Genomic DNA, 26313 nt, shown 5'->3' with positions numbered 1-26313 from the left:
TAAGCAGGCTGGCAGAGGCTGATTGTTTTTTTATGTGGGTGTTGAAGCAATTAATTGAACTGCATCTGTAGTCTGGAAGTAATTAATACAAAATAAGAGTGTTCAATAGGGATGCACCGAATATTCGGCCACCGAAGATTTTCGGCAGAAAATGGCCCAAAAGTGCATTTTCGGTTTTCGGCCGAAAGACTTTGATCACCGAAAAAACACGGCCGAAACAGTTTGTTGTGTTGACGCAAACAGAAACCGCGTCCTGCACGTGCCTGTCCAAAACAGCATGTCTGCGGTGTGGACGTATTTCAGTATATCTGAGAAAGACCCACAGATAGCAATTTGCAAAACATGTAATACCGAAATTTCGTCTGCAAAGACTTTCTTCACGTCGGGTTTAATTTATCACCTGAAATCCAAACATTACGATCGCTATGCTGAATATCAGAGAAACGCGGCACAGAAAAGCAAGACCCCTCCGAACATGCGCACTCCATCTGTGGTGGACGTTTTTGAAAAGGCAGGAAGTTTCCCAGTGATAGTGTTGTAGTGTTGTATCTTTAAGCAGTTGCACTTGTTCTAAATGCACTTTGTTTTTATGCAAGAACATATTTAATTTTACAACCTTTCAGCAGGCCAGAGGGCCTGTACATTATTATTTAATGTACACATGAGTGCATTAAAGTTAAACATTTAAGTTTAAATTTTAATTTATTTTATCCTGTGCATTGTTGCAATGTGCTATAAATAAATATTTTCATAATTTGTAATTGATTTATTCTTTGAAACTTTAATATTAATTTATGCAATTTAAATGCCTTGATTTTAGTAAGTTTAGTACTCAGTCATAGCAATAAATGCAATGGTAATAATAATTGGCATAATTTCTTTCGGTGTTCCGGTTTTCGGCCTTGCTTTCCTCTTTTCGGTTTTCGGTTTCGGCCCAGAATTTTCATTTCGGTGCATCCCTAGTGTTCAATATGGAACACGTTAAATACACCCCACCCCAGTTTATTTAAATGATTTTGCTGTTTAAGGTTAGTAATACTTTAGCTAGGAATCCGTATTGTATCCTTAGCCACTTTTAGACAAAAATATACGTTTGATCTTAGAATTAGGTAAATCCTTCAATGGTCAATGGCTCTTAAATTAGTGTCCAGCTGCCCTGGAGTCCATTAACCATATCTAGCAGAGCTGTGAGTTTTAAATGAAATTACAACAGAAAAAGTGGCAACTCACTCTTTATTATATACATTTTTTCATTACTTATTATAGTTACCAACCAGCTCTAGTTGTTAGATTTTTTTCAGTGCAGTGTCAGCGGAAAGTTCAGGAAACTGTTTGTCAGACATTTCAGTTTGATGCAATGTAAGCCTTCTGGAGTGTAAAACTCAGGATTCACACAATACATTAGGAATTGTAATACCGTTTCAATACAATGGATAGTTTAAAAATGCTACTGAATTCACTATGATACTGCCCCAGCATGTGTGCGTGTATGTGTGTGCAAAATGTGGGCCTAATTTGTACCTTTTCATCTGTGCGATTTCAGGTTTCAAGACATTTTGTATGTACAGAAATTGGGGATATTTTTCATCTACATACAATATTGTGAGCAAATGTTTCCCATAGACTGTATATGCATTTATAAACCTAGTTGTTATTTGACATTTTTTTTCTCCAAGTCTGACAGAATCCTCAGTAATGAGTGTTAACAGACAAAACGTCTTTTTTTTTCAGTAACGATGTCTGCTTTCGTCTGAAGTGCTTTTAAAGTTATTGCTTCGATGAACCCCGGGTTCTGTGAGAAAGGGGAGGGAAACACGTGTTGAAACACCGAGCTCTGTTTTATGTCATGACCCTGTACGGATTCAGCAAGACTGTAGTCCTCAGGGAATGGAGACACACACCAAGAGCCAGTTTAGACCAGTGACTCTTACTCCTGACACACTGCAGTGCTGAACTACAGACTTGTTGTTACAGAACTGTTTTTTTACTGTCTAGAAACAACACAGTCTGTTGGACTCACACTTACTACATGTTCTGTGTGTTTGTAGTTTAAGTCAGAAGTTTTATGGTTAAAGAACTGTTTCAATGTCAAGGCCCTGTTATAAGTACAGTTCAAATATTAAAGTACTATTCGCATTATGCACAGGAAAGTACAGGATGTACCTTTATATTTTTGTAGCTGAAGAATTAGAGCTTTTACACTTAAATCATTTTATTAAGAATAAACAGATCATGTGTTCCATACAGGTAAAGAAAATGTGTTTCTTAATTTATGCTACATTTCATCATACTTTTATCAGAGTATTTTCAGTTTGGAAAACTTTGACTTCAGTACATTTCAATGTGTAATATCTAAAGGTTTACTTTAGTACATTTCAGAAAGAAAACATACCATTCCTTGCTACTTTAAAGTGAATGCATAAATAATGGTAAGAAGCTGTAGGAAAGCCAGTGTTACTTTAGAAAACTCATCTTAAAAACATATGATATACGGAGAATGGAACACTGAATTGGAACACTGTGTGTGTGTGTGTGTGTGTGTGTGTGTGTGTGTGTGTGTGTGTGTGAGCGAGAGAAAGTGTGTGTGTGAGAGAGAGAGTGTATGTGTATGTGTGTGTGTGTGAGAGTGCAGAGAGACAGAGTGATTGAAGTATGTGTGTGTGTGTATGTGTGTTGTGTGTGAAAGAGAGAGAGTGTGTGTGGGATAAAGAGAGAGAGAGAGAGAGAGAGTGTGTGTGTGTGTGTGTATTAGAGAGCGAGAGACAGAGTGATTGAAGTGTGTGTGTATGTGTGTGTTGTGTGAGAAAGAGAGTGTGTGTGTGGGATAAAGAGAGAGAGAGAGAGAGAGAGAGAGAGTGTGTGTGTATTAGAGAGAGAGAGAGAGAGAGAGAGTGTGTGTGTGTGTGTGTGTGTGTGTATTAGAGAGAGAGAGAGAGAGTGTGTGTGTATTAGAGAGAGAGAGAGAGAGAGAGAGTGTGTGTGAGAGAGAGAGAGAGAGAGAGAGAGAGAGTGTTTGTGTGTGTGTGTGAGAGAGAGAGAGAGAGAGAGAGAGTGTGTGTGTATGTGTGTGTGTGTGTGTGTGTGTGAGAGAGAGAGAGAATGTGTGTGTGTGTGTGTGTGTGTGTGAGAGAGAGAGAGAGAGAGAGAGAGAGAGAGAGAGAGAGAGAGAGAGAGAGAGAGAACTCTCAATGGTGTTTTTTATATTTCTTTAGTTATAAGACATTTCTGTGCTTATTCCATGACTCATATTCACAAGCTGCTCATGCTGAACTTTCTTTCAACACATTAAGTATTGTGTGTATTTCAGTGATGGACAAATTAAACAAACCATGTACTTGCGTTAGAGGGAGTAGAGATGCACTCAGTAAAATATTACTCCAGTAAAAGTGCTCCCTTAAAATGTTCTGGCTATGATGTCTTATTATGTTTTGTCACAAGACTCTTTGCTTTATCATCTCAGTTTAAGTGAAAAGGCTGTAAAGTTACTTTGAGCACAACAATCTATTAATTGAATGATATTAACAAGTCAAACTCTGGTTGATATCTATTACAATGATCATGAGCCCAAAACCTTTTTTTCAACTATTTAAAAAAGTAAAAATCACACCCATGAGGCAAGTTAGAATCAGGAGTTTCTTCCATCATGTATTACTTTTAAAATGTTCTGCTGTTGAACTGTATGTTGGTGCAGTAGATGCACCAAGCGGTAATCAAAACGAGGTTAAAACGGAGTGCGCGCTCGACCCTGATTGGTGGCTTGCTGCGCGTTTGACCTGTTACGTTTTAATCCGCTCAAAAATAAAAAAAAAAAATGGCTGATTTGTCTAAATGCTTCAGTAAAGTACTGCTAAGTGAAAAAAACGACTTGAGTACATTTACGAATTACATTTGCTTCCTTTCTGTCCGCCACTGGTGCATTTACAGTATACATTAATAATGAATAATCCCACTGACGTGTATTTCTCACAGAAGAGGAGTTCCCTTTTGAGTCTTTTTTTTTTTTTTTTTTTTGGCTGAAGTGCTCTTCAAGTTTTTCCTTGCCAGTGTCGCTTCTGACTTGCTCATTAATGATCTAAATATATATCCTGTAGATTTGCTTTGTGACAATGCCTTCTTTACAACTAAATGAAATGATTTTGGATGGATAGGTTCTAATACAGGACTAAAATACACCATGTTGGATTCTTCGAAATGACTTGGGTTGTACAGGTAATCCATTCGACTACTAACCCACACTGTTGTTTTCATATCTTTAGAACAAAACAGCCTTATTCTTGCAAAGTAATCGGTGCATCTAAAGCTTAGTAAGAAAAAAGCGGTGTATAAAAGTGGTTAAAAGAGACTCCATTCAGGCAGTGATTTCTTTTCATTGAATTTCTCTTCTCCTTTCCGAATCCGTTTTGTTTGTCTCTTACAGCTGCATCATTTTCTCATGTTCTTATATGTAATTATTGTTTCATGGTGAGTGAAATGTTTAGTGTTTAACATTTACAACTGATTATGAATGTAATAAGATGCAGAAAGTCCCAGCTGGATCTGAAGGACAAAACTACTCTATTGAAACAATCTGGGTAATGTTCACATGTTTATTGTCACAGCCATAAAAACAAGTTATAAAGTCACGTCAGAAGACATGGTGTACTGGGAAAGCCGAACGCTCTCGCTTCAAAGGCTTTTACTCTTAATGTTTTACGTTCTCCGGATTGTGAGAGGACGATTACATAAACAGGCACGGCAACAGTGCAGAGAAAGAAAGCGCAATGATGAAAAATAAAAGGGCTCACACCGAATCTTCTGAGAAATGCATGCACAGTAAGTGCGCAAAATTGTAAATACCACGTGCACGTCAGTATTCGTTCAATATTCTAAAATGAGAGAATCTGGACAGGAAGGAATGTTTGTGCTGTTTTACTGGAAACGATGGACATCTAATTGGAGAGGGCAGCATTACTGATCACACACATTAGACTCATCACTGAAGAATACAGTATATTTATCTTACAGTTACATGTCTTACACATACATTTGCCATTGTCTTTGGTGGATTTTGTGTCATGTAATGTGTTTAATGCACGTTAGCTGAAGCAGATGCAAGTGCTGGGTAAGCATTTATCTATAACTGGCATAGAGATCTAAAACGGTCAGGAAAATAGTAAACAACAGTCATTTTATATTCAATACAATTAATGAATGTCCTACATTTGCATTCTTCAGTTTTTTATTTTAAAACATGTTATTCTGTTTTTTTTATGTCTTTTTCTATTTACTTTTATCTGTGGTACAAATGCTGACTAAACTGTAGTCAAACTTCATATTATTGACTGAACTTATAACCTACATTTATACCCGAGTCAGACATGTTTGGACGAAGTCCACCATTCCTGAGTTAAATTACTAATCCCCTGAGCTATGAGCCCCCTATTTGAATAATTTATGTAATTTAGTGTTCCCTTCTCCTCCGTATCATACCTTTTCGAGAAGATTGAGACAAAGCAAGAGAACACTTTCTCCATGCAGCAACATTGTGGAGTTACGCTTGTGGTTTAGTGACAGGGTCTCATTTAACACAATTTATGTATTCACTTTGAAGTAGTGAGAAATGGCATGGGTTTTTTTTAATGCAGTGGAGTGAAGCATTTTAGTGCAGTAATGACGTAATACGTTCACCAATGCAAACATGAGATCGTGGGCTTCTTAAACATTTATGATAAAATACAGTAATATAAAAAAGCTTTACATATACAGCATTTGTCAGATGCCCTTTACATTTATTTCTCACGTACAACTGAGCAGCAATGGGTTTAAGGGCCTTGCTCAGGGGCCCAGGAGTGAAGCTTGGTGCAGCTAGGATTTAAATTTAGGATCACTAAGTGACCACCTCCCCAATCGTCATTTGATAAGATAAGATAAGATAAGATAAGATAAACCTTTATTCGTCCCACAGTGGGGAAATTTCTATGTCACATCTGATTGCACCGCTAATCCAGAAGATTTTGCTTCTAGTACATGAACTCAATACATTACAGTCTATGTAAGTTTTCCATTCACCTGAACAGTAGTTTCACCTGTTTCTCTGACCAAATTCCCCCATGATTTCCATATTCCATAGTTGCTCCCCAATGGGTCTGGTTTCGCATTACTGTTTGTTTGATTGTTTGCTCGCACTTACATCCACCTGCATCCAATTCATTATATACATTAAAATACTGATATTAAGAATTACAGTTTTATTTAATACAATGGAAGGTTTGATTTTTCACATATTTTGACCTTTTTTTACCTACATGACTGCAAAAAGTCAGTTTTCAGACAAACATCCATCCACTACATATTGTTCATTATTTGGTAGCAAACAATAATTAGGGGAAAATGTAGGAATGCACTCAAATACAAATTGTTATGCCATTATTTATGCAGGCCATTATTAAAGTTAAATACTACATTCAATACATATGCAGATTTCATGCTGTTTTTGCTGTTAAGCGATAGCAATATAACGGTGAGAAAGTTTATAACTGAAAGTTACGCAAGGGCTGTAAGTCTGATAAATGGAATTCATGCACTGTGCATTTTTTTCATCATGGTTGTTTGCCAGCCAATAATTAACAACAAATTCTGCCTAGCTATTCAACTCACCTTTGAAAAGTATTATATATTTTTATTTTATTTTTTTAACCAAAGGTGCCATTAATTCTGGAGCTGAATATATAATAGTATTTATAGTACCTTTTAGGAAGTGAAATTTGGTCAAAATGAAATGACCAGATCTCAGCATCTAAGTCACATATCACCAGTACCAGGTGACCAATGAGTGTTAAACTAAATATACATTGGCATTAACAATGGATGAAAGAGTAGAGCTTTGTGATACTATTTGAGGTGTCTAAAAGAACATTTTCAGGGTCAATTACACCTGATTGAATAATTAACAGCCCTTTCTGAGAAGTTATTCAGTACTAAGGTAGAAAACTCGTGTCTTTGTGCCTTTGTCTTGTGCTGAGAAGAGTATTCAGTAACTTAATCATCTATGAAGTTAACATTTTAACCCCATTTTTAAAGACAGACATTTTTTTTAAAGCTGCTTTCCCCTTAAAAAGCTATTTCACAGTTGGTTTTAAGATTCCCGGACTCCAGGTATACCAAGGAACTTGCCTGGGAAAAATTAGATCATTTGTGGCTACATGCTGATGCACCTGCCACTACTGAACTACTGTAATTATCACATTCCCCTAGCTGTCCATCTGATGCTTTGGGGAAGCCAACACTAGAGGGTGCAATGCCCCTGGTGGATGAATTATTATCGTTTCTTGTAGCCATATGCATGAATCAATAGCATTTATTCTATTTTTACTAGATATACAGTAGTCTAATAGTCATCTCTACTCATATATGTAAATAAATTTAGATTTACCATCCACAAAGTTCAATGTGATTAACTCATAATTACTTGCTCTTAATTTCACGTGTGTGTGTGTGTGTGTGTGTGTGTGTGTGTGTGTGTGTGTGTTTGTGTTACAGAAACATCCTCTGAGACCTCTGATTGGGGGCGTCTTGAGTTATCGGCTGTAATCCTGGTGCCGTCCTGCCTGCTGTGTGTTGGTGTGTTTCTGGGTGTGTGTGCTGTCCGGAACCAACGCTGCCTGCACAGTAAGAGCCGAAACCAGGACCCAGAAGAGCCTCTGGATGACCAAAGTCTCGTGTCATCAGAGAAATGCCTGAAAGAACTGATTTATGACATGAGCACATCAGGCTCGGGATCAGGTGAGCTGAGGTCGGAGACAGTGGTAGATAGAAAGAGAGAACTTCGAGAACGATCAAATTCTTTATGATACTCAACTATGAACAGATAATTAGTATGTAAATAATGAACAAATTAATATATTAATGTGTAACACATCTGGGAATAATAGTGTACATTAGCATCATAAATAAATAGAGATTATATATAAATTTGCGACAATAATTTTTTTTTTAGGTTTAAATATTTTTCTATAAATTTGAAGTCGAACAAGGAAGAAGGGATGGAAAGAAGAGTTACTAGTAGAAAGACAAACATGTAATATGATTACAAAGTCAGATGGAGTGAGAGAGTGACACAAGAGGATTCAGGTAGAGTGACAGTGTTGAATAGAGGGAGTGTGTGGCATTGATAGAGAGACATATGTACAGAGAGTGTTACAGGTACAGTAGAAAAGAATGGGGGATAAAAGTGGAGCTAGAAAAATAATAGCAATAATAATAATAATAATAATAATAATAATAATAATAATAGGATTACCTTCCAGTTAATTTAAGTAACAATCGGAATCCAATTGGAAACCATTAGAAACTTGTGTGTTATAAAAATAGTAAGGAAAGGATGATCCATTTAAACATTAATTAACATGAACATTAATGTTAATTAACATTAAAACCGCATATACGGGAAAATTTTACGCATATAAGGCATTCGATTGTGCACTCTAAACTTCGAGGCTACAGTTTGAATTAAGAAGCATATATGGGTGTAAAGGTCAGGTGTCCACAAACTTTCAGTCATGTAGTGTGCACTAGAGTGACAAAAAAACTTTTACAGCATTAATTCACACATTCCAAATGTACTGAATGTTCATGATCCCCTATCCAATAGTACTATTTCACCAAACACAACAGACAGTGTTTTGGATGCTTTAATTAATGTAGCATTTGGTTCTGCTGTGTTATATATAAGCCAAATATAGCTGAAAAAGATTGCGTATGTGGGTCTCAGGCCTGCCACTGCTGGTACAGAGGACAATAGCACGAACCATCGTGCTGCAGGAGAGCATCGGTAAGGGTCGATTCGGGGAGGTGTGGAGAGGGAAGTGGCGAGGAGAAGATGTGGCTGTGAAGATCTTCTCTTCCAGAGATGAACGCTCCTGGTTCCGCGAGGCAGAGATCTACCAGACCATCATGCTGCGGCACGAGAACATCCTGGGCTTCATAGCAGCTGATAACAAAGGTAGCCACATGCATGCACACACACACCCACACCCACACACATACACGTACACACAAATATCATCTCTGACCGTTCCAAAGTGCTGCACTGGAGATGCCTTTCAGAAAGCTTTTTACAGGAAGAGTCCATTACTGGAAACTTTTGTGACAACTAAATTCCAGACTTTTATAGAACATTGTTCACTGTTGGCAAATCAGAATCGAGTATTTACAAGCACTGTGGCTCACCATTTTTTACTAATAGTTTGAGTGATGGTGGCATAGAAAAACATGAAGAGTAACTATCTCTTTAAATAGATAAAATCCTAAACACCACATAAGATAAATTGGGGGAAAAAATCCAATGTACTTAACATCTGACTCACTTCCCTTCAGCCAGTAAAGTGGTTTTCTCTGTAGCGCAGTCTATTCTATGCAGCCCAGCTTGTTTTCTTCACACCACACTGATTGGCCTGTTAGTCAGCATGCTATCCGACTTATTTTACTCATTTCCTGCAGAGGGGATCTTAATGAGAGAAATTAGATGATCTGTTGTTCAGCTGTGACAGGTCTTCAGGACGTGGAGAGTGGAAATATAGTGTAGGCTGTTGTATTAATAACTTTTCTCATGGACATGAGCAAAACAGTTTGTTGGGAATTAGCTTTAACTGTTGATAAATCAGAACTCTGCTTATATGTGTGTGTGCTTTGTTACAAGGTGTATTCTTTTTGTAAGGGCAGCTTCCTTTGCCCAAACTTTTTTTTTTTACAGAAACGTTTCATATACATATACCATTTTAAGGTATTTTGTATAATATCCCCCAATAAATGTCTTTCCTTTCAAAAATGTTTAGAGTCGAACAGATTAGACCATGACTAATCCAAAGAATATATGAGGAATCCCTTTTTTTACACACACACACACATACACACACACATACACACACACACACACACACACACCACACAGGCATGCACTCTTCCACACATTATGGGCATTGTGGTGTTTCCAGTCTACTTATTAACATGTTTGTGGGAGGTGGAAAGAAATTGTAAAAGAAAAAGAAACCTATGTGATGAAAATGCAAAACAGACAATGCTGAAGCTCAAACTGGAGAACTGTGTGGAGGCCACAGCACCTGCTGCAACCACTCTATGCTGCTTGCCTCCATGTGACTGTTTTTTTTTCTTCTGATTAAAAAAACAAATCTCTTCAGTTCTACCTTATATGCTTTGGTAATAATTGAGTACTTCACATCCTAAATAGCCCATCATTTGAACATTCAATTGTACTTATTCCCTTTAAAGATTCCCCTAGAAAGAAAAAAAACCAAAATGTTACCTAGATTTTTTTTTTTTAAGATTAGGATGTTATATATTTGTTCCAGTTATATTTAAAAATATATAACACCTATTATGCTTCTGTTTGTCTGTCTCTTTCTTTGTGTAGATAATGGTTCCTGGACTCAGCTGTGGCTTGTGTCTGAGTATCATGAACATGGTTCACTTTTTGACTACTTGAACAGATACACAGTGTCTGTGGATGGGATGGTCGTCCTCGCATTGTCCATCGCCAGCGGCCTGGCTCACCTTCACATGGAGATCATCGGCACTCAGGGTGAGCAAGCACTTTATGCTCCTTCCTGCTTTCACCTGTTTTTGCTGAAATCTTTTTTTTTTCTTCTGAGAGAATACCACACCTTTTCATGAGGAAGTGACTAATCAATTTGTGCACTTATTCTAAAAGCCCCGGGATTGTTCTGGACAAAAATGATGGAGCGTAGAAAATATCGCCACATTTCAGCCAAAGACATTGTGAATTCAGTACTCTGAATATACCAGAATAATCAAATGACTCAATATGAAATCGCTCTTACCAGGACAGTGTTTCTAAAAATGTTTTGCATTGTGATTTTAGCTGCATTTCCCTGCTTTCATGGAGCTTAAAAAGAGCTTTTAAAGTGCCATTGAAAATGTTTACAATTACATATTATGCTAATTTCTCCATTAAATTATTCTTTACATTCTTTGCCCTTAACAAGTTGTGAATTGCTTAATCATTTTCGATTTTTAACATTTTGCCAGTGGGAGCTGTTTCCATGATAATGGAAAAAGAAGATTCACAGCCTGATTTGTTGCCAGAGTTTAAATTCAGCCTGGCCCCACTCTGGGTCGATCAGTTCTGAGAAATTCGGCTTGTCCTTCTCCGAAGAGCAACAGTCTTAGATTAGACCGCTGTGCTTGATTACCAGATCTATCCTCTGGGTCGAAGTGGCAAATTTGTTTAGCTTCTTTAATATAATGGTTGTTGTCATTCCTATTTCCCAGAATCTGATTTTCTTGAAATAAAAAAAAATAATCTAAATGGAGCAGTCATGTACTCTCCTTAATATTTAAACTTCAAGGGGATTAATGAATGTTTGTGTCTTGAAACTGTGACGGCGTTGTCGTAATTAAAGTAGATTTAAGCTGTAACATTTTTTCCCCCAGACTTTTTTTTTTTTCTCAGTGAACATTCAGTCAGTACTGAAGATTCTGTCTATATTTAATGTTAGAAGAAAAGTTCCATTTTGTACATGGGATCATTTAAGAAGTCCCATATACTGTAGATGACAGCATTGATATATTTCTTTTTTCATTTAAAAAGCATGCTGAGGCCGAGTACAAGGTTTAATCAGGACATAGGCACAAAGCTGTACCGTGAAATGACAGCAATGATTTAGAAATGAACAAGAGGCTAATCTCTATATAAACGGTTGTTTAATGGGCCCTATAGGAACTTTTATAAGAAGGATTTAAAAATACATATATATACAGACCAATGTTGCTTAGAGCTCCTAAAATGTCTAAAACAGGTTCGTTACTGTGAAACAAGGTAATGATTATGAATGACACACGGCACAATGCAGAAGCACAGCACTAGTATTGATTAGGTTGGATTCATTTTCAATCATGGAACAGTTCAATCTTAATAGTAATCAGCCAGGCATCTGAATTTTTTTATTACATTTTTTTTTACTTTTGCACTGCTACCAGTTGTGCACATGATTTGCTTGCTTACTTGCTCACTATTGGTGGGAGCTTCTATGACCCAAATCAAAAGGGTTGCCTAAATGCAGCAGAAAGCATTTAGGGAAGTTACATTGCTGAACTTTTGCCACTGTTCACAGGAAAGAAACTTTGCTTTGTGTTGTGCAAAAGCTGCATGCCTAAATCATCCGATATTTCATGTATAAAAATATCGTTTTGGCTCGGAAACACTAGTAGTAAACTGCTCAGACAAAACATTAGTCACAACCACCAACCCCATGTGCATTTGCTTGTCTGTTACATGTTTGAATCTGAAGCAATATACAACTGACAGAACATAACTGAGCAGCTGTGAGTTAAAAAAGCTAGCACAGGATTTTTTAAATTTTCTTGTGCTGTGGGTAAAGATTTCATCATTATTAATACTACAAGTAATTACAGTTTTTCTCAGTTGCTTTTAAACATTTGTGGTATCATCCCTAATATTTGCAAACCAGTAAGTGTATTCTCAAAACAATGTGTACAAACACCCCAACATATTGGATCTCTTGCAAAAGCCTGTACTTTTCTCAAAATTATTAGTTCATCTTTCAAAAGTAAGTATTTGTGTCAATGAACATGTCATTCCCATCAGAATGAAAAGTCCCTTTTTCATTGTTTACAAACAAAATCGTCAAAATGTTTAGTCATGTTGTCATTATGATGGCGCACAGTTTCAGTATTTCTTGATATAAACCACAGGTTTGGATCACAGTGACTGAAAATGCACAAAATTTGACTTTTTTCTGTTTGGCATCTATGAATTTCAGCAGCACGCATTTATTTATTTGATTTATATTAATTGCAAGAGGCCAGACATGATTCACACTTTTACTGTGCAATACAAGTGTTTGTTTGTTTCTCATCCATTTTCAGAAATTCTAATTCTTTGTTTTGCTCAGTCTGTATACACTCTCCAATTGAAGGTTGAAACCAGTATAATATATTTTGATCAACACGACATAAACAACTGATAATGTGGGAAACAACAGACAAACGTACACAGTCGATTAAATGAATGTACAAAAGCATTCACAATTTTATCAAAGCAACAAGAAATGTTTTTATGATGTGCACAAGTGGCTTAAAGACGTTGAGGTTGAACAAAAAGTTTTGAGAATTTCATTTTAGATCTGAGAAACGCTCCAAAGCAACTTAGAAAAACTGTAATACATGAGCACGAAGGCACACTGCGACACTTTGAGTGATCTGTACAACCAGCGTGGCTCAATTCTGTGTAAACGTTGTGTGATTATCTGGAGCATCAGCTAAAACATTGAACTCCAACTAAATTATATCCATAGGGAAAGTAAGTTCAAATGAAAATATTGATGTTTTAAAGTATTAGAGAGCATAAAGAGCTTTCACAAACAGTTTAATATTTTGGGGTCAAATTATTGTCGTGGAAACAAGTTTTTGGTGAACAAATTCCTATCAAGTGAAGTGATCGCTAGAAGATCGATCCTCTTGTGTGACCTCTTAAGAAAATACAAGATGAAGAATCATTGAGTATAGTGTTGTAACAATCAGATTTGAAACAACCCAACTTCATATTTAACCGCCGATTTGAAAAATGTTCACCTGCTGAAAAACTTTGAAGTTGATAAGGGAAACACTGGGAAATGTTACTATCCATAGACAAAAATACTTATAGACTCTGATACTAAAAACCTCTATAACTAATATAAAATATAAAATAAGTCTTAGAGGAAATGCTACCATATGACTGATATGTCATATCATCTTGTTCAACATACATTACTGTAGAAATAGTAGCCTAATGTACTGTATTAGAACTAGTGTATTGATATAAACCTGTGTTTGGACTACTGCCGGAACTATTGTCAGAGCTATTGTTGTAGAAAAGCAATCAATGTATTCTGAAAATCATAATTGCGTATTCATCATTTTCTTTACAGTTTAATAAAAAAAAAACAACAACATGACATTATCAGGATTACAACCATATCACAAAGTCACCGCACTATGTTACGTTTGCTATTCCAACTTTTCAAAGATGTTTTTCCAACCATAATTTCTACATTGTCAATTTTTTTTATACATTTTTTTTTTTTTGTCTATATTACCCTCAATCAGATTCAGGTTCATTTTATCTCGATCATGTTCCTGCTCTTGTTATTTGTTATTTTTTCTTTTTGGTGTGTTTGCTTCCTGCTTTGTTTTATGACAGACAGTTTGCTGTAGTTTTAGGCTGGAGGCTTTAATATTCTTCTACATATTAGTTGCATTAGCTACATTGCTATATTACTAAAGATCCAAATGAGCAACCACCGGACATCAAAGATTTTTCAGGAAATCCAAAAATGGTGGAAGTCTTTTTTTTAACTGATCGATGTGCCCTTATATTTGTGTGTGTTTTAGGAAAACCAGCAATCGCTCACAGAGACCTAAAGTCCAAGAACATTTTGGTAAAAAAGAACGGCACTGCGGTTATCGCTGATCTAGGACTGGCTGTCAAACACGACTCTACCACCAACACTGTCGACATCCCGGCTAACCACAGAGTGGGCACTAAGAGGTCATTGTCTTGCTCTGCCACTGTGAATATGTTTATAATCTTTCTGGTGCAATCCATTTGAAAACAATTTCAAGATTTTTTTTTTTTATTATTATTTGTAAGTGATTTCACATAGAATGGCAGCACACGAAATTGGCAAACATATGGAAAGTGATAGCCCAGTGGTAAAGGTGTTGAAATTTGGATCGTTTGATTGTGATTTAAAATCCCAACACTGCCAAGCTGCCACTGTTGTACCTTAAACAAGGCTCTTAACCTTCAAATGCTTAGTTTGATCTGGATAAAGGTGTCTGCTAAATGCTATAAATTTAATTAAGATATACATAGCAATATGTTTAAATAATCAGAAATAAACTGAAAAATGTATTTAATTTATTCTATGTACAGTGGACAGAGAAGCTTTTTTTAATATTAATTGATATATTAATTTATGTAACATATCAACTAAAGATGGCTCAGCAGCAACAACAAAAAACTGACTTGCATTGCAATATAAATGTATAGAAGAAAACAAACAGTCATCTTTTTTATATAAACATTTCCAATTCTAATAATCCTTCCAAATAATATTTTAATATTTGCTATTTCTTACACAATTTGATGTCTAATATATTTTCTCCAATTTTTAATTTTTATATATATATATATATATATATATATATATATATATATATATATATATATATATATATATATATATATATATCTGCCTTATACCTATGTATATAACATACAGCAGCTATACATTGAGTATCAGCCATAAGTTTGGACACACCTTCTCCTTTAGTGTTTTTTTTTCTTTCATGTTATTATTTTCAACATTGTACATTAGTACTAATGATCCTGACTATTAAAAAAAACAGATATGGTATCACGTAGTAAAAAAAATATTGAATAACCCAGAATATGTTTCTTAAAAGTTTTGCTTTGATGACATCTCTTCACACAGTTAGCATTTTATTAGTCAGTTTCATGAGATATCTCAACAATCTTCCAACAATCTTGAGGAGTTCCCAGAGATGTTAAGTGCTTGTTGGCTGCTTTTCCTTCACTTATTTTCCTCTAACTCATCTGAAACCAACTGGATATTTAGATCAGTGTGATTGTGGAGGCCATGACATCTGATTCAGCAATTCATCACTCTCCTTCTTTGACGAATAACTCTTACAGTTGTATTCAAACGTTTAGAAACCCCTGACAATGTCCATGATTTTCATTTATAAATATTTGGGTGTTTGGATCAGCAATTCCATTTTGATCTTTAAAGAACTGAAGGACACAGTAATATTTCAGTAGTGAAATGAGGTTTATTGGATTAACAGAAAATGCGCAATATGCATAAAAATTCCGGAGTAGAACGGGTGCTTTTGAGGACCGATTGGACTGTAGTCGGTGTCGGCGGTCTGCTGCACTGACTCGGGAGTGCAGTTTGCTTCTGATCATCATCACTGTACCCCGCAACTTTGCATATATGCTTCAAATGGACATTTGGTGCAACCCAGATGAGGATGGGTTCCCTCTTGAGTCTGGTTCCTCTCAAGGTTTCTTCCTTTGCCATCTCGGGGAGTTTTTCCTTGCCACAGTTGCTCATCAGGGACAAACATACTTACAAAGAACATATTTACATTTAATCACCACATTATCTGTGTAAAGCTGCTTTGAGACAATGTTCATTGTTAAAAGCGCTATACAAATAAAAATGAATTGAATTGAATTGAATAAAAACAAAATTAGACAGGTGCATAAGTTTGGGCACCCAAACTTTTTGTTGATTTGAATACCTGTAACTTATCAGCGCTGATTAATTGGACCACACAATTGTTTGGGGATCTCATTAATTGGTTTGGTGAGTCTTGAACTTCATAGACAGGTCTTTCCCATCATGAGAAAAGATATTTGAGCTTGCTAATTGCAAGTTGTTGTTCTCTTTGACTCTCCTCTGAAGAGTGGCAACATGGGGGTCTCAAAACAACTCTCAAATGACCTGAAAACAAAGATTGTTCAACAATATGGTTTAGGGGAAGGCTACAAAAAGTTATTGCAGAGATATAAGCTGTCAGTGTCCACTGTGAGGAACATATTGAGGAAATGGAAGATCACAGGCACAGTTTTTGTTAAGGCCAGAAGTGGCAGGACACATCAAATATTGGAGAGGCAAAGGCGAAGGATGGTGAGAACGGTCAAAAACAGCCCACAGACCACCTCCAAAGACCTACGACATCAACTTGCAGCAGATGGTGTCACTGTAAATCGTTCAACAATTCAGCGCACTTTGCACAAGGAGAAGCTGTATTGGAGAGTGATACGAAAGAAGCCTTTTCTGCACACACGCCACAAACGGAGAAGCTTGAGGTATGCAAACGCACATTTGGACAAGCCAGCTTCATTTTGGAGTAAGGTGCTGGTCATAACAATGGGCATTATGCATGGCAGCAAAAGGACACAGCGTTCCAAGAAAAACACTTGCTACCCACAGTAAAATTGGGGCGAGGATCCATCATGCTGTGGGGCTGTGTGGCCAGTGCTGGTACTGGGAATCACATGGATTCCACTCAATATCAGCAGATTCTTGAGAATAATGTTGAGTAATCAGTCACAAAGTTGAAGTTACGCCGGGGCTGGATATTTCAACAAGACAACAACCCAAAACACTGCTCAAAATCTACTGGGGCATTTATGCAGAGGAACAAGTACAATGTTCTGGAATGGCCATCCCAGTCCTCAGACCTGAATGTCATTGAACATCTGTGGAGTGATTTGAAGCGGGCTGTTTGTGCTCGGCAACCATCAAACCTAACTGAACTGGAGATGTTTTGTAAGGAGGAATGGTCCAAAATACATTCATCTAGAATCCAGACACTCATTACAGGCTATAGGAAGTGTCTAGAGGCTGTTGTTTCTGCTAAAGGAGGCTCTACTAAATATTGATGTGATTTTTCTGTTGGGGTGCCCACATTTATGCACCTGTCTAATTTCGTTTTGATGCATATTGCACATTTTCTGTTAATCCAATAAACCTAATTTCACTACTGAAATATTACTGTGTCCTTCAGTTATTTGATGGATCAAAAGGAAATTGCTGACACCCAAGATATTTATAAATAAAAATCATTGACATTGTCAGGGGTTCCTAAACTTTTGCATACAACTGTACATAACCTAGAGGTATGTTTGGGATCATTGTCCTGTTGGACAACAAATTATGGTATTACTAAGTGCTAACCAGATAGAATGGCATGTCTCTGCAAAATGCTGCAGTAGCCATACTAGTTAAGTGTGCTTAAATTTTTACTAAAGGTGTCACGAGCAAAGCACGTCCACACCTTCACAACTTCTCCATGCTTCACAGTGTGAACCACACATTCAGGATCCATCCATTCACCCATCGTACGTCTAACAACGACACAGTGGTTAGATCCAAAGTCTCAAATTTGGACTCTTCAAACCACAAACCGTTTTTCCACTAATCTACTGTCCATTCTGTTTTTCTTGGCCTAAGCAAGTCCCTTTTGCTGGTTGTTCTATCGAAGTAATGGCTTCTTTATCGCATTTCAAGCCTGACTTACACCGTCAACTCTGAACAGAAGATGGTGAAATATGTCTGCCAATTGAACTTTGAAGAATTTATGTCAATTGTAAATTGTTCTGAGGCTGGAAAATTCTTTGCAGCAGAGGAAGCTTTTCCTATGAGTTCTTGGTTTTCTAGGAAGGTCCTCTTGAAAGCCTGTTTCATCATAGTGTTTGATAGTTTTGGAGACTGCAAGTTGGAATACATTTAAACTTCTTGAGATTAATTGTTTTATTTTTTTATTTATTAAAGTAATAATGAACTGTTTTTTTTCTCTTCACTTAACTGAGTGTTTCTTTACATAATAGGGATTTGTGTAGTATTTGTAGTGTCACTAATAGGGAAACTGACTCTGAACCTACCCTTTCCTCTGCACAAGACAACTGATGGTCTAAAGCACATTAAGAAGGCAAGCACATTAAAATGTTGCAAATAAACTCTTGAAAATGCAACCCTGTGAATTGAAAACTATTCCAGGTAAATACCTAATGAATATGAAGAGAGAATGGCTAGCTGTCATCTAAGCTAAATGTAGCTACTTTCAGCAATCTAAAATATAAAAAAACGATGTATTATGTAATGAATTAAAAAGTGCTGTTATAGGAAAACAATCAATAATATGGTGAGACGATCCCAACATAAATTTAAATAAAACTCCTACCACACTGAAGTTGATTACTTTTCAGTAACGTTAATGTTGAAAATGACAAATCTACAATGTACAAAATATAAATCTAATGTAAATTGGCAATGTAATTTGAGTTCAGGAAAGGCAGATGTGCCTCACACTAACATTCTGCAGTTGCTATGCTTTCTTTTCATCCCCGATTTTAAAGTTCACTGCCCGTTGTTAAACCTAGGCGACTATCAGCTCACCATTACTGAGTCATTTTTTGCCTGGCTACGTACAGCAGGCCATATGTGCAGGCTCAGAATACAGGGATCAGGTTCCATTAGCTCTTTAATTTGTGTGTGTTGCCTGGTTCTCTGTAAGTGCACACCTGAGTAAAGTGAATTTGCCCTGTTCTTTGATTGTTGGTGTGGAGTGTTTGGATTAAGTATATGCGTGTGCCTGTGTGTAACGTGTGTGTCTATGCAATTAGGCATGTTCTTTTCTCAGCATTTCTTCATGTTTTTGAAGCACTGAGCTGAATTGAATTACAGAGAACTTTAATGTATATGACGCTTGTGTGTGTGTGTGTGTGTGTGTGTGTGTGTGTGTGTGTGTGTGTGTGTGTGTGTGTGTGTGTGTTTGCAGGTACATGGCCCCTGAAATTTTGGATGACGCCATCAACGTGAGCAGCTTTGAGTCGTTTAAGCGGGCTGATATCTATTCTCTGGGTCTGGTGTTTTGGGAGCTGGCCCGAAGATGTTCAGTCAGAGGTGTGTGCTAACTGTCTGAAGTCTCAGTCATCATCAGTAATGACAAAATGTTATTTTATTGCAATTTAATTTATTACAATTATGAAGGGATAAAATGTTATCAACTATCAGTTATCAACTACTATGGTACAGTGTTCAGCTTCACCACCTCACAGCTCTTGGGTGCCTGGTTTGATCCTGAGCTTAGATTCCTGTCTAAGCATTTGTTCTTTATGTGGACACACATACACACAAAAGCTTAGACAGTAACCTAAGTTTGGTGGGGTTCCTAGGGGGTTTTCCTAAAAACATTTACGTTTATATGTATGAGAAAAAAAATGTTATAAGCTTCTGGAAGTACTAATAAAAAGAAATCGATGACCCCATAACACAAGTTTAACTAAGATGGTTCAACAAGTGGTGATGGTTTGTCCGTCCAGTTGTGCGTCCATCTAAGAATCTCTGTGACACAGTAACTTGTACAGTACATGAGCAGAATGTAATGAATTGATAAGATTCTGGAATTGGTCAAAGCAGGGTAAAGGTCGCAGCATAGAAATGATCTTTCTAGACTTTCTTCAATAGCTCCTATTCTACTCAGAAATACATTTTAGGCATTTCTATTATACAAATCACTAACAAGAAAGTCTGGACCTGTGGGTGAAGTTGAGTTCTAGTTGTTTCCCATTACTTTTTGGCTGTGTACATTTACGTAGTTTTAAGTTACTGGCGAAAAATTTAAATGAATTGGAAAATTTTTAAAACTGAACAAAGATTTTATGCATTTGGTGCATCATCATACAAAAAAGACGCCTAATCGTTGGAAAGGTTTTTGGCTATTAACAAAAATATTGCTTATGTTTACATAAAAAGATATATTTCATGAATATTTTGCTCCATTTGCAAACCTGCGTATTAACAAAAAGTGATCTTGTATTGTGAGTTAGCCTTTGACTGCAAATTTTTCAGATGTGTCTGGTTCAAAGTTACTCTTAGGTAGATAAAAATAGGATGCTAAAAGAATCCAACTTGTTCTTAATTTTGGGGTCTAGGCCGAGTATCGGGTCAAAATGTTGCATATGAGACTGCAGCTATCGATTATTTTTGTAATTGAGTATTCTGCCGATTACTCCATCGATCAATCGAGTAATCGAATTTCTTGATTAAAGAGCAATACTAAATATACAAGAGAAAATAAAACAGATCTCTTAAAATGAACATATTTTGTTTTTTAGAAAAATTTACATTTCTATTGCTGAAATTGCAATCTGTGAAAACTAAACCCATTTATTGCATTTAATCGCCATGCAAATACAAATATATAAATTGAAAATCATAAAATATAAAAATCTATTTGAAATAACTTCACAAAAAAACCACAGTGAAACCGTACCGTATGGAGATTTCTTAATGCATAATTTGAAATGATCCGGAACTTTGAACACTTTCTGTTTTGTTCTTTGGCCTGAATTTTCTCCTCACCCCTCACTATTTTCTCTCCCTTTTTCTATTTTTTCATTCTGCAGCATCTTATGTGTTTACCTGTCCAGGGGTTTCATTTATTAAAATGGCATACGCACGTGTATGCCATTTTCCACGAAAAGGTTGTGATTTATTTTAACTTGACGTGAGAAAGTACGCGCCTGTAAGTAAACTCTGAGCCCTGCGTACACGCAACATGGAAACTGAGAAGAGAATTTGGCAGCACAGAGAACGCACGTTTATAAATGAGACCCAAGAGCGGTCCAATGGGCAGTACGTCAGTAATAAAGGTCCGTGGGGAAAAACAGTGCTCCTATATATATATATAACTATTTCTGTTTGTCTAGGGTATGTTTCGAGTATTTAACTTTTCTTATAAGGTTGATTCTCGTGTCCACACATTGATCAATAATAAAAACAGTATGAAGTGAAATGCAGTAACATACAGTAATAAACAGAAAGAGCTCCCTCTTGTGGAGATTCTTCAGCCTGCCTAATGAGGAAGGTCCATGAGGCAAATTGCATCTCTAAAAATAATTTTTAAATACTATAACATTTTATACAGTTCAGTGTTTTTTCTCCATCCCGCAGGGATACATGAGGATTTCCAGCTGCCTTATTATGACCTGGTGCCTTCAGATCCGTCGGTGGAGGATATGAGGAGGGTTGTGTGTGAGCAAAAACTACGGCCCAACATCCCCAACCAGTGGCAGAGCTGTGAGGTAGGTTGGAAACTGGCTGGCTCTGACTGAATGATTTTTTGGCACAAATGATGGTAAGCGTGTGATTTTGTTTCTGTTTTTTTCTATTCAAACTAGTTCTAGATTGTTTGGTCTTTTTCCTGAGTACAATTAGGTCATTAAAGTCATAAGTCATAAGTTATTAAAAAATCCTGCACATTCCCTTTAGAAACAAGTCGACTTTAAAAAGTACATTATGGTGTGTGTTTATACTCAGGCCCTACGAGTGATGGGTAAGATCATGAGGGAGTGCTGGTACACCAACTCGGCCGCTCGCCTCACTGCGCTACGCGTAAAGAAAACCATCTCTCAGGTGACAGTGGTCAAAGACGTTAAAGAATAGCGCACACACTACAAGCTCAAAGGTGCTGATGGCCTTCGAGTGACCCCTTCATTACTAAACATGGGACCACATTGCAAAGCTCTCCATCCATGATGCCAAGCACTCCATTGTTTTGCAGTGGAGCCTTCCCTCTCGCAAGTGACTGAGAGTGAGAAGGATTTTGAGCTGCTCAGAGTGAACCTGGTCTTGTGTAGGGAATTGAGAAGGTGCAGGGAGTATGCAGAGAAGCTGTGAACTTGTGTATAAACAAGAATTGAGTATTTATCCGAATGACAACACTGCCAGCTGTATTTTTTCATATCATTCATGTCTATTCTCCATCTTTTTTTTTTCTTCTCAGTATGTTGTCTTGTTTTTTCCTTGACAACTTCCTTCTAATTATTATTTTTCTTTACTTGTCTCCGTTAGTCTCTTTCAATCCTCCTCCTGTTCATTTTGGTGTTTCTTTAGCTGCTCCTGCTGAAGTTGTTAATCATCATGCACCAAATTATCTTTGCATTTTTCTGTCACGTGTCAGTTATTACGGGTTAAATTTGTACACTAAGTTGCCAGTTCATTGCGTATATCCGCCAGGTACCTACACTTACTCACTATTTTATCAGGTAACACTACAGGTTATACTTAGAGCATGAGTGTGCAAATATTATTTGAGTGGTGACGCATTTTCAGGGCTGCTGAACAGTGAGGCGATAGCGTGTGTGGCCCTGGTACGAGTGAATCAGGTGGAGCAGTATTGCTAAGTTGATTTACGCTTCTCATTGTAACAGCTGGAAGTCCACCAAATGAAAATCCACCCAAAAGCTGTGCTGTAGTCAAGCACTGATGCTGATGATGAGTCCTAGACGATTATCACCGAAGTGTTCAATAATGTTACAGATTTCTTTAATGTTCCCATGGCAACAAGAACCAAGTGTTCATGTTTGTAATTATTTCTGTGTTGGTTTTGTCTTCACTTCTTGTCCCACCAGTGCTTTGTTCCTCAATTTGTGTGTGCAGCTGTTCCCAGCTTTAGGCCATGACTGGGTTGTATATAAATCCCCATGTTGATTCAATGCGAAGTCTTACCATGCATTAAGTCTAAAATGTGTATCCTGAGTAGCATATTTGTTATTTTCATGTTTCCACCTTCTAACTGTTACATGTCCTTTAGATTATGATTATGGATTATTGCAGGTTATCATCACTTACCTGTGATTTAATGCATGCAGTGATTTTTCTCAGAATTTAACCCAATCATTCTACACATTATAGTTGTAGACATCCAGAGTTAAAACTTGAGCTTGTCACTATTGGTGCAGTCTTGAGAATGCTACACCCACACAGTATCATTTGCAGTTACATGACAGGCTTTTTCCATTGTTGTAAAAGGTAAAGGGGCCTGACAGAATAAACATAAATAATGAGCTACTTTCTATATGAATTAATAATCTATATAAGTAAAATTAATACAAGAGTCAGTGTGTGTAGCTACAAGGTGGGTTCGCAACAAAATGCTAACTTTCTGTACACTCAGCCTTCCACTTTATTAGGAACATTTGTACACCTGCACATAAAAAAATGAAAATGTCCAATCAGCCAATAATCGGGCAAGAGTGTAATATTGCAGATTCGGGTTGAGATTTAATAAATATTTAAATCAGCATGTGAAACATGAACTTGGTCACTTTGACCTTCATATGACTGTTCAGTATTTTCAGACACTGCTGATCTCATGAGATATTTCACACACAATAGTATTATTTAAACTAGACTGGTTTGAGCTGACAGGAAGAAACCAATAAGTCAAATAACTACTTTTTGCAACAGTGATGAGCAGAACTCAAATGCACAACATGCCAAACTTTGAGGCTACAAAATTAGGAGTCCATACTGAATTCCACTTCTGTCAACTACAAATCTGAGGTACAGTAGACACAGACAAGTACAGGTGTTCCTATTAAAGTGAATGCTATTAAGGTATATTAAACAACAGCCTGTTAAATCACAGTGATACATTTGTCATATGAAATGGAATTTATGGTTGGGTTAAACTCAAATCTGACTCAAGGGGCCAACGGCTTTAGATTATTCAGACGCATAAACTGCAGCCCAGGTGTCACTTTAACTGTCTCGTGGTACTGCTTTCATTCTACAGTCTTTACTTTGCCATACAAGTTGTACTTCCTGTTTCTTTTAGAATACAAAGATAACTGCTACCTCATGTGCTTACTCTAAGTGCCAAATGGATCGAAGTGTTGTGTTATAATTGCTTTGGTTGATGTTATGCTTATATAGTGTATTCTTTTTGTATATACGAATTGTAATTGTTACTGAGTAAAACACTTATAAGACAGGATTTATTGATTGATTGATTGATTGATTGATTGATTAGGAAAAAACAGGTCAGTGGATTAATTGGCTATTTAATCACACAATCCACTCACGAAGCAAGCAATATAATTATATACTATATTAAAATGTATATGTAGTTTATAATCTATCTATCTATCTATCTATCTATCTATCTATCTATCTATCTATCTATCTATCTATCTATCTATCTATCTATCTATCTATCTATCTATCTATTTCTCTCTCTCTCTCTCTCTCTCTCTCTCTCTTTCTCTCTCTCTTTTTCTTTCTCTCATCAATCTACACTCAGAACACCCCAGATTGACAAAGTAAAAACAAAAATATAGAAATGTCTGTAATAATTTTTTTTTTTCTTCCAATAAAAAAATAAAAAAATATCACATGTACATAAGTATTCAGACCCTTTGCAGCAACACTTCAAACTGAGTTCAGGTGCCTCCCAATTCTTTGATGTTGATTCTGAGATGTTTCTACACCTTGACTGGAGTCTACCTGTGGAAAAGTTTATTGATTGGACATGATTTGGAAAGGCACACACCTCTCTATAGAGGGCTCCACAACTGACATGCATATCAGAGCAAACACCAAGCCATGAGGTTAAAGGAACTGCTTGCAGTGCTCAGAGACAACAAACAATTGCTGCACTGAAGATTCCGAAGAGCTCTGTGACCTCTATAATTCTCGAATGGAAGTACCGCTGCACAGCCAGGACTCTTCCAAGAACTGGTTGCCCAGCCGCACTGAGCAATTGGAGGAGAAGGGACTTAGTAAGAGAGGTGACCAAGAACGATGGTCACTGACTGAGCTCCGCAGATCCTGTGTGCTGATGGAACAAACATCCAGAAGTATAACCATCACTGCAGACTACCATCACTGGGCTTTATGGCAGATTGGCTAGATGGAAGCCTCTCCTTAGTGTAAAACCTTTCCAACAGGCATTAGAAGGACTCTGATGAAACCAAGATTAAACTGTTTGGCCTCAATTCTAAACCTTATATCTGGAGGAAATCAGGCATTGCTCCATCACCTGCATAAAAAACATCTCAATAGTGAAGCTTTTGGTATGTTTTTTCTGCAACAAAGATTGGTCAACTGGTCAGGATTGATGGAAAGCTGAATTAAACAATGTACAGAGATATCCTCAATAAAAACCTGTTCCACAGCACTCAGGACCTCGGTGTGTGCCGAAGGTTTACCTTCCTACATGACAGCAACCCTGAGCACAGTCAAGACAACACAGAAGTGGGTTGGGTCATACCCAAAAAGACTTGAGGCTGTAATTGCTGCCAAAGGTGCTTCAAGCACTGAGTAAAGTATTTGAATACTTATGTACAGTCATGTGAAAAAATTAGGTCACCCATTGAATATTCAGTTTTTTATTAAGAAATACACATTATGTCTAATCTTGTTTTTATTTTTCTCTGGTAAAGAAAATGATTTAATTGCAGGTAAACAACAAATATTAACCTTGTTTTACTCATTAAACATAAGATGTCAACAAAAATTTTATTTCAACTGTAGAAAAAGTTACAACACCCTACCCATTAATAGATAGTGTTAACCACTTTGGCTGAAGTAACTACAGTGAGACGCTCCTTGTAGCCATCTACCAGTTTCTGACATCGGTCTGAGGAAAGTTTGCCCCATTCTTCAACACAGAATACTTTCAGCTGTGAGATGTTTGGGGTGTTTCTTGCATGTACAGCCCATTTCAAGTCACCCCACAGCATCGCAATTGGATTAAGATCTGGGCTTTGACTCTGCCATTCCAGGATTCTCCATTTCTTAGTTTTCAGCCAGTCCTTGGCAGATTTACTGGTATGTTTTGGGTCAATGTCATGTTGCAGGGTCCAGTTCCGCTTCAGCTTACATTTATTTCTACAGATATGTTCCTTAAGCA

The 26313-nt window shown here is 36.9% G+C and overlaps 1 protein-coding gene across 1 annotated transcript in view; it reads left to right on the top strand.

Annotated features, from left to right (window-relative positions):
• The window catches only part of LOC124382836 (activin receptor type-1C), a 43272-nt gene extending 18876 nt beyond the window's left edge, over nucleotides 1-24396 (top strand). Inside the window, exons 3-9 of the mRNA XM_046845109.1 lie at nucleotides 7519-7761; nucleotides 8750-8980; nucleotides 10409-10576; nucleotides 14410-14566; nucleotides 19393-19517; nucleotides 21570-21700; nucleotides 21936-24396. Of these exons, the coding sequence (XP_046701065.1) occupies nucleotides 7519-7761; nucleotides 8750-8980; nucleotides 10409-10576; nucleotides 14410-14566; nucleotides 19393-19517; nucleotides 21570-21700; nucleotides 21936-22061 (1181 nt within the window). The 3' untranslated portion in view covers nucleotides 22062-24396. The remainder of the gene's footprint in view (nucleotides 1-7518; nucleotides 7762-8749; nucleotides 8981-10408; nucleotides 10577-14409; nucleotides 14567-19392; nucleotides 19518-21569; nucleotides 21701-21935) is intronic.
• Nucleotides 24397-26313: the final 1917 nt, after the last annotated feature.

This window comes from Silurus meridionalis, chromosome 3 (genome assembly GCF_014805685.1).
Source record: "Silurus meridionalis isolate SWU-2019-XX chromosome 3, ASM1480568v1, whole genome shotgun sequence".
Taxonomy (NCBI): domain Eukaryota; kingdom Metazoa; phylum Chordata; class Actinopteri; order Siluriformes; family Siluridae; genus Silurus; species Silurus meridionalis.
This window is presented reverse-complemented; position numbering and strand designations above follow the sequence as displayed.